Source organism: Dendropsophus ebraccatus, chromosome 12, assembly GCF_027789765.1.
Source record: "Dendropsophus ebraccatus isolate aDenEbr1 chromosome 12, aDenEbr1.pat, whole genome shotgun sequence".
Taxonomy (NCBI): Eukaryota; Metazoa; Chordata; class Amphibia; order Anura; family Hylidae; genus Dendropsophus; species Dendropsophus ebraccatus.
Genome location: NC_091465.1, coordinates 90,613,507 through 90,623,167, shown reverse-complemented (window position 1 = coordinate 90,623,167; position 9,661 = coordinate 90,613,507). Strand labels below are relative to the sequence as shown.

At 49.3% G+C, this 9,661-nt stretch overlaps 1 protein-coding gene across 1 annotated transcript; it reads right to left on the bottom strand.

Annotated features, from left to right (window-relative positions):
- Nucleotides 1-451: 451 nt before the first annotated feature.
- ETV2 (ETS variant transcription factor 2) lies at nucleotides 452-9,419 on the bottom strand. Its single transcript, XM_069948279.1, has 5 exons — nucleotides 9,260-9,419; nucleotides 7,986-8,189; nucleotides 7,823-7,900; nucleotides 5,470-5,517; nucleotides 452-1,104 (listed from the first exon to the last, which is right to left on the bottom strand). The coding sequence occupies exons 2-5, from the start codon at nucleotides 8,098-8,100 to the stop codon at nucleotides 590-592; spliced, it is 756 nt and encodes a 251-aa protein (XP_069804380.1). The 5' UTR covers nucleotides 8,101-8,189; nucleotides 9,260-9,419; the 3' UTR covers nucleotides 452-589.
- Between the last annotated feature and the right edge of the window lie 242 nt (nucleotides 9,420-9,661).

Genomic DNA, 9,661 nt, shown 5'->3' with positions numbered 1-9,661 from the left:
CAGTACCCACTCCCAGAACCCCATCCCCAGTGCCTGATCACAGTGCCTTCTCCCCATCCCCAGTACCCGCTCCCATCACCAGCTCTTAAACCCCAGTCCCTGCTCGGCAGTACCTGATCCCCGGTGCCCGACCACCAGTGCTTACTCCCCAGTGCTTGCCCCCCAGCGGCCGCTCCCCATCACCAGCAACTGATCACAGTGCCCGCTTCCCATGCCAAATGCCCACTCCCCAGTACCAGTGCCCGCTCCACGGTTTACTGTTCTGGTAGATGCAATGAGGTGCAGTGGATAGACCGGGAGGAAACCAGAGCCTAATGCCTTTAATGATAAAATATAATAAAAAATACAAATAACATAAATGACAATAAAACCCCCCCCACCAAAAACAAGATTCAAAGAGCGGGGCAAGACCCTCTATACCCAGCGATGAATGCAGTCCCATGTAAATCCTTTACCAAGAGACCCCCCCCCCCGATACTGAGGGCACTCCTAAATCAGCCCACATTCCGGGCCCCAGTGCGGTGTCCTATCTGTATCTGCCAGGAGTTCTCCGTCCTCTTCTCCATTGTCACGACTCTCCTGCTGTGACTCAGTAGTAACCTGTCATCAGGGTTGAGGCCAGCTGGTTGTGGACATACGGTTGCTTTGGCTGCTGCGGGTACATGACCCCACCACCAGGGGTCGGGGTGAAGTACTGCAGTGGAATGATGGTGGGCAGGGCAGGGGGCTGGCTCTGGGTGGGGGGTAGTGAGGCGGTGGGCTTGGCTTGTTGGATATAGTAGTTCCCCTCCTGGTATTTGCTGGTGGGGTCATTGTTGTGGGATTGCTGGACCACCTGGATGCCCTGGAAGTCAAACTTGTAGGCGTATCTCTTGCCGTGCACCTTGCTCATGATGTTCTTGTCGTAGTAGTAGCGCAGCGCCCGGCTCAGCTTGTCATAGTTCATGTTGGGTTTGCTCTTGCGTTCACCCCAGCGCCGGGCCACCTCATCCGGGTCCGTCATCTTGAATTCTCCATTCAGCCCCTCCCAGGCGATGCATCCGGCATTCCCGCTGTCCGACAGGAGCTCCAGGAGGAACTGCCACAGCTGGATCTGACCGCTCCCTGAAAACCAAGAACAACGTCAGCCAGGATCTGCGCCTCACGTTCACACCTCCATCCGGGGCCCCCATCCAACCAAAATAGCTGAAGCAAACAGACTGAGCTATAACAGGGTCTGTCAGGTCTCATCATGGCCTCCAAGATGGCCGAGCCCAACAGACTGAGCAATAAGGGGGTCTTTAAGGTCTCCTCATGGCCCCCAGTATAACCCTGATGGCCGAGCCCAACAGACTGAGCTAGAATGGGGTGTCAGGTCTCATCATGGCCTCCAATATAACAAAGATGGCTGAGCCCAACAGACTGAGCTATAAATGGGGTCGGTCAGGTCCGATCATGGCCTCCAATATAATCAAGATGCCCCCAGTATAACGAAGATGGCAAAGCCCAACAGACTGAGCTATAACAGGGTCTGTCAGGTCTCATCATGGCCCCCAGTATAATCAAGATGGCCGAGCCTAACAGACAGCTATAACAGGGTCTGTCAGGTCCGATCATGGCCTCCAATATAATCAAGATACCCCCAGTATAACCAAGATGGCCGAGCCCAACAGACTGAGCTGTAACATCATGGGCCCCAGCATAACCAAGATGGCTGAGCCTAACAGACTCAGCTATAACAGGGTCTGTAAGGCCCCATAATGGCCCCCAAGTATAAACAAGATGGCCGAGCCCAACAGACTGAGCTGTAACAGGGTCTGTCAGGTCTCATTATGGCCCCCGATATAATCAAGATGGCCGAGCCCAAAAGACAGCTATAAACGGGGTCTGTCAGGTCTCATCATGGCCCCCCAGTATAACCAAGATGACAGAGCCCAACAGACTGAGCTATAATGGAGTCTGTCACGTCCCATCATGGCCGCCCTCCCCTCTCAGTCAGATAACTGTCCAATATGGCCGCCTCATTATAAGGAGATTCGGAAACTGGAGAGAAAGGAACGGCTGCACATCCCATCTATGGCTGATACTAATGCCGCTAGGCCTATATCAAAAATCAACACCAGAGTGTCTGTATATGAATTGATCAAGCCATATTGCCCCGTGTACGACCGCGCAGGTCCTCTGGTTCACACGGGTCCCTACGCTAACTCCACACCGTGTCGGTCAGCGACCGCCAACCCCGCAAAGCGTGCACGTGCAGGGAAGGGAGGCCATGGAACGGCCCTGCAACCCCAATGTCACAGGACCAGACCCAATATGCCCCACCAGAACCCAGCCAGCACCACCGGCGGGGGAGGCTGCTCCCCAAACGACAAGTATGGATATGGTATTACACTTACCATTGCTGCTCTCACAGAATGGGGAAGACATAAGGTACTGACATGTGAGCACAGACATATCCTGCTAATTTTGGTCATGTGGGTCTTATAAAGGACCATTGCTGCTCTCACAGAATGATAGCTATGGTGAGTGCAATACCTTATCCATACTTGTGTCGTTTGGGGGTAGCCTTCCCCGCCGGTGGTGCTGGCTGGGTTTTGGTGGGGCTTTTTGGGTTTGGTCCTGTGACATTGGGGTTGCAGGGCTGTTCCATGGCCTCCCTTCCCTGCACGTGCACGCTTTGCGGGGTTGGCGGTCACTGGCCGACACGGTGTGGAGTTAGCGTAGGGACCCGTGTGGATCAGAGGACCTGCGCGGTGGTACACGGGGCAATATGGCTTGGTCAAATCATATACAGACACTCTGGTGTTGATTTTTAATATAGGCCTAGCGGCATTAGTATCAGCCATAGATGGGATGTGCAGCCGCTCCATTCTCTCCAGTTTCCATTATAAGGAGATTACAGCTCATTGATCAGACAAGACAAACACCACACATTCATCCCCTGTAATTAAAGGGCCGGCGTCCTGCGGAGCGCTCTAATCTGCTGTCCACACACTGAGAGCTACAAGTGGCCGCCAGCTGGGAGGACGGACGTAATCGATGGGGGGATGAAACCGGAGACTGGGGGAAACCACCGACAATCCTCAGTATAAGGAGACACCATGATGTGTGTTACAACATGGCGATGTTTACTGACACAACAGGGCGGACGGTGTCACTAATCCTCTGGTTTACAGAGCTCCGGACCCCCGACTTACAGAGGTTGTGTCCTAGTTATCTGTCCAGACCCCCGACTTACAGAGGTTGTGTCCATGTTATCTGTCCGGACCCCCGACTTACAGAGGTTGTGTCCATCTTATCTGTCCGGACCCCCGACTTACAGAGGTTGTGTCCATGTTATCTGTCCGGACCCCCGACTTACAGAGGTTGTGTCCATGTTATCTGTCCGGACCCCCGACTTACAGAGGTTGTGTCCATGTTATCTGTCCGGACCCTCCGACTTACAGAGGTTGTGTCCATGTTTATCTGTCCGGACCCCCGACTTACAGAGGTTGTGTCCATGTTATCTGTCCGGACCCCCGACTTACAGAGGTTGTGTCCATGTTATCTGTCCGGACCCCCGACTTACAGAGGTTGTGTCCATCTTATCTGTCCGGACCCCCGACTTACAGAGGTTGTGTCCATGTTATCTGTCCGGACCCCCGACTTACAGAGGTTGTGTCCATGTTATCTGTCCGGACCCCCGACTTACAGAGGTTGTGTCCATGTTATCTGTCCGGACCCCCGACTTACAGAGGTTGTGTCCATGTTATCTGTCCGGACCCCCGACTTACAGAGGTTGTGTCCATGTTATCTGTCCGGACCCCCGACTTACAGAGGTTGTGTCCATGTTATCTGTCCGGACCCCCGACTTACAGAGGTTGTGTCCATGTTATCTGTCCGGACCCCCGACTTACAGAGGTTGTGTCCATGTTATCTGTCCGGACCCCCGACTTACAGAGGTTGTGTCCATGTTATCTGTCCGGACCCCCGACTTACAGAGGTTGTGTCCATGTTATCTGTCCGGACCCCCGACTTACAGAGGTTGTGTCCATGTTATCTGTCCGGACCCCCGACTTACAGAGGTTGTGTCCATGTTATCTGTCCGGACCCCCGACTTACAGAGGTTGTGTCCATGTTATCTGTCCGGACCCCCGACTTACAGAGGTTGTGTCCATGTTATCTGTCCGGACCCCCGACTTACAGAGGTTGTGTCCATGTTATCTGTCCGGACCCCCGACTTACAGAGGTTGTGTCCATGTTATCTGTCCGGACCCCCGACTTACAGAGGTTGTGTCCATGTTATCTGTCCGGACCCCCGGCCTACAGAGGTTGTGTCCATGTTATCTGTCTGGACCCCCGACTTACAGAGGTTGTGTCCATGTTATCTGTCCGGACCCCCGACTTACAGAGGTTGTGTCCATGTTATCTGTCCGGACCCCCGACTTACAGAGGTTGTGTCCATGTTATCTGTCCGGACCCCCGGCCTACAGAGGTTGTGTCCATGTTATCTGTCTGGACCCCCGACTTACAGAGGTTGTGTCCATGTTATCTGTCCGGACCCCCGGCCTACAGAGGTTGTGCAGCCATGTTATCTGTCTGGACTCCCGACTTACAGAGGTTGTGTCCATGTTATCTGTCTGGACTCCTGGCCTAGAGAGGTTATGCAGCCCCCGGCACAACCCAGTTTTCGAAGTCCCCTTGAAGAGTCAGGTCTAGGTTAGTGACACAGCCCAGCTTTCGGAGTCCCCTTTAAGAGTCAGGTCTAGGTCGGTGTCACAGCCTAGGTGTCGGAGCCCCCTTTAAGAGTCAGGTCTAGGTCGGTGGCACGGCCCAGCTTTCGGAGTCCCCTTTAAGAGTCAGGTCTAGGTCGGTGTCACAGCCTAGGTGTCGGAGTCCCCTTTAAGAGTCAGGTCTAAGTCAGTGGCACGGCCCAGCTTTCGGAGTCCCCTTTAAGAGTCAGGTCTAGGTCGGTGTCACAGCCTAGGTGTCAGAGTCCCCTTTAAGAGTCAGGTCTAGGTCAGTGGCACGGCCCAGCTTTCGGAGTCCCCTTTAAGAGTCAGGTCTAGGTCGGTGTCACAGCCTAGGTGTCGGAGTCCCCTTTAAGAGTCAGGTCTAGATCGGCGGCACGGCCCAGCTTTTGGAGTCCCATTTTAGAGTCGGGTCTAGGTCGGTGGCACGGCCCAGCTTTCGGAGTCCCCTTTAAGAGTCAGGTCTAGGTCGGTGGCACGGCCCAGCTTTTGGAGTCCCATTTTAGAGTCGGGTCTAGGTCGGTGGCACGGCCCAGCTTTCGGAGTCCCCTTTAAGAGTCAGGTCTAGGTCGGTGGCACGGCCCAGCTTTTGGAGTCCCATTTTAGAGTCGGGTCTAGGTCGGTGGCACGGCCCAGCTTTCGGAGTCCCCTTTAAGAGTCAGGTCTAGGTCGGTGGCACAGCCCACGTTTCATGCTGCTGTTTTGCAGATCTCGAGTAAATCTATGAGCAGACGGCGCTGATCTGCAGATCGCTCACCTGGATTGGACAGCCGGCTGCTTGTTGGCCCTAACACCTCATACGGATCTGAAAGGGAAATATATATGATGAGCGTATTGTATATAACATATAGGATTATGCAGAGAGGTCTCCCCCAGACGTCACGCTTCCGACAGTGAATGAGCGCAGCCATTATACACATTCATACTGGTATAGTACAGCAGAGGGTTTGTTACAGTTTTACCCAGACCGCCAGCAGCAGCGCAGATCCCAATGTATCAGTGGAGAGGACCGATACAACTGTACCAAACCCACAGCTGTGAGAAGCATCAGATCTGCACTGGGTCTGCAGCCTCCGGATATAAAAAAAAAAAGCAGCAAAAATAATGAGGAAATTCCACACTTGTCTGATAGTTAGGGTGGCCGTATTACCCATGGCAACCAATCACAGCGCAGCTTTCATTTTACCAGAGCAGTATAAAACATGAAAGACGTCCTCTGATTGGTTGTCTAAAATAAAACCAGCAACCAATCACAGCGCAGCCTTCATTTTACCAGAGCAGTATAAAACATGAAAGACATCCTCTGATTGGTTGTCTAAAATAAAACCAGCAACCAATCACAGTGCAGCTTTCATTTCTTAAATGGTTGCTATGGGCAACAGCTTTCTCTCCATGTCGCATTTTGTATTTCTCCCTTTTCTGAGTGTCTGGCACTCCCTTCATAAGACCCACATTGGCCGGATACACCCGTGCTCACATGTCAGTATCTCCTATCTTTCCCATTCTATCTGCAGCAGTAATGGTGAGTGTAATACCATATCCATACTTGTGCTGTTTGGGGGCAGCCTTCTCCGCCCGTGGTGTCGGCTGGGTATTGGTGGGGCACTTTGGGTTTGGTCCTGTGACATTGGGGCTGCAGGGCCGTTCCATGGCCTCCCTTCCCTGGTTGTGCACGCCTTGCGGGGTTGGCGGTCGCTGACCGACACGGTGTGGAGTTAGTGTAGGGACCCGTGTGAACCAGGAGACCGGCACATGGTACAGGGGGCAATATGGTTTGATCAAATTATATACCAACATCCTGGTGTTGGTTTTTAAACATAGCCGAGCGGCATTAGTGTCAGCCATAGGTGGGATGTGCGGCCGCTCCTTTCTCTCCATGTCGCGAGGTTTGATTAGTGACACCTTGTAGATTATCCATATATTATATAGTATATTTTATTATCTATATGTTATTTATTATATTATCTGTGTGTTATCTGTGTATTATAGTATGTTGTATATTATCTGTATATTATCTATTATATTATGTGTATATTATCTGTATATTATATTATGTTGTATATTATCTGTATATTATACCACCTGGTGTGGTATAGCGGTAAGCCCTGGAGTCTGGGGGGGAGAACCTATAATAGAACAGAGGACACTATGGGCCACATGTATCATCCGGCGAACGGATGATTTTCAGCAGAAAGTGCCGATTTGCGTATTTTTTTATTCGCAAATGGCCGATTTGCGAATAAAATATTCGCAAATCGGCACTTTCCGCCGAGTACGCCAGGGGGGGCGGAAAGGGTGTGTGTAGTGGGCGGAACGGAGGGCGCGGACTCAGAGTCCGCGCGATTTACCATCTGTTCCGCCCAAATGTACGCCGAAAACCTACTCCAGTCCTCAGCTGGCGTAGGTTTTCGGCGGTGCGCACCGGCGCGCATGGTATTCATGTAGAGGCAGTCCGCCTCTACATAAATCCCCGTACCGCCGGAGCTGCGGGGGCATTTATAAGTCCGGCGTAAAAAACGCCGGACTTAATAAATGCCCCCCTATGAGGCTACAGATCGACTGACGTTTAGCCCAATGATGCTGAATCCAGAGATATAATGGGGCTGTAGGGGCGGGTATCTGTTTGACAAGGAAGATACAGGTGTCATCAAACTATCACAAAGTAGCACAAAAGAAAAAGTCAATTGATAAAATGTATTTAAAAAAAATCTCCTACAAGAAGGTTTATTAGGTTAGGTATAGAAAAAAATAAAACTAACACACAAAAACTAACAGCGTAAAAGCCAGAAAACAAGGCGTAATTACGTTTTTTTCTACGTTCCCAAAAATGTATTTATAGCCAATATGGGGCCAATAAAAATACAACTCGGTAACAGAAATCGAGGTCCAAAGGGCATCTGAGACCTACATGCCGGCTCCTGGAAAGAGGGGGAAAGACTATGGGAATTATGGAAACTACAAAAATGACCCCCGTCCTCACCCCTCTGGCTGGTACTGCTGTGCATTGTCGTACGGTTTCTGTACAAACAGCCCAGAAACCATAGTCAGGTAAAATGGAGGCAAATACTGTGGCCCAGTCACATGACTACTACCATTAACGCCATATTTACCTGATTTCACTGTGTTTCTGGGGGTCACAGGATGAGGTGAAGGAGAGGAAACCACAGAATACGTGACCGCTGGGGTGCCTGTGAGAACCAATGAAAAACTAGGAATTATTACAAGAGAGGTCAAATGGGCGAGAACCGATTTGTGGAGAGTGGGGATGCATACCCTGACGGAGAAATGCTAGGTGCGATATCAGTATTTCACTACTGTAAGATGATGCCATGCGTAAAAAGTCCTCCCGAGTCATCCGGCACAACTCCTTCCCATCCACTCCCTGCATCAAGGAGGTATTCACATCACAGAGTCCATATTCATTCACAGCCCAGTCCAACCACTGTGCTACATGATCCTGCGTCCAGGCCAAGGGGTCTGTAGTCAGAAAGAAAATCTCATTACTCTACAGACAATAACTACTATAATACTGCCCCCTATATACAGGAATATAACTACTATAATACTGCTCCTATATACCGGAATATACTACTATAATACTGCTCCTATATACCGGAATATACTACTATAATACTGCTCCTATATACAGGGATATAACTACTATAATACTGCTCCCTACATTAAGGAATATAACTACTATAATACTGCTCCTATATACAGGAATATACTACTATAATACTGCTCCTATATACCGGAATATACTACTATAATACTGCTCCTATATACAGGAATATAACTACTATAATACTGCTCCTATATACAGGGATATAACTACTATAATACTGCTCCTATATACAGGAATATACTACTATAATACTGCTCCTATATACAGGAATATAACTACTATAATACTGCCCCCTATATACAGGAATATAACTACTATAATACTGCTCCTATATACAGGGATATAACTACTATAATACTGCCCCCTATATACAGGACTATACTACTATAATACTGCTCCTATATACAGGAATATAACTACTATAATACTGCTCCTATATACAGGGATATAACTACTATAATACTGCCCCCTATATACAGGAATATAACTACTATAATACTGCTCCTATATACAGGAATATAACTACTATAATACTGCTCCTATATACCGGAATATAACTACTATAATACTGCTCCTATATACAGGAATATAACTACTATAATACTGGTCCCTATATACAGGAATATAACTACTATAATACTGCTCCTATATACAGGAATATAACTACTATAATACTGCTCCTATATACAGGAATATAACTACTATAATACTGCTCCTATATACAGGAATATACTACTATAATACTGCTCCCTATATACAGGAATATACTACTATAATACTGCTCCTATATAAAGGGATATAACTACTATAATACTGCTCATATATACAGGGATATAACTACTATAATACTGCTCCTATATACAGGAATATAACTACTATAATACTGCTCCTCATGGTATAATAATAATTAGTAGTCTCTGACCTGCGGGGACGATCACCCTCTTTTCCTCGCCATGGGGGATGTGGCTTGGTGACTCGGCTCCGGTGCTGGTTGTGTCGGGGTAGGTGGTTTGGTAGTTTGTGTGGGGTGTCTCGCTCTCTTCTGCTTTGTTTACCTCTAGTACGGGTACGCCACCATGGGGGAGTCTAAATGAGAAGAGTAATGATACCCAGTGAGTGGGTTGTGGGCTGCTATGTCGCACATTAACCACCAGGGGCGCTATGCTTCTGCCCTTCAGCTACAATTCCCATCATGCCTGGAGAGCACCCCCTACAGATATATGTGCATATTATATATGTAATGTGTCTGGCCTCCATGTGCCTGTATGACCTCTGTACAAGACCCGGGCATGTTACTGCTAAGGTGTCTGTATGACCTCCCTAC

Bases quoted from the DNA above. Each gene is read 5' to 3' on its own strand.
- ETV2 (XM_069948279.1), bottom strand. From the start codon at position 8,100: ATGCAGGGAGTGGATGGGAAGGAGTTGTGCCGGATGACTCGGGAGGAC. The intron at 5,518-7,822 runs GTAAATATGGCG...TTTCCCTTTCAG, and splicing joins CAGAAACACAGTGAAATCAG to ATCCGTATGAGGTGTTAGGG. The intron at 1,105-5,469 runs GTGAGCGATCTG...CTTGGTTTTCAG, and splicing joins CAGCCGGCTGTCCAATCCAG to GGAGCGGTCAGATCCAGCTG.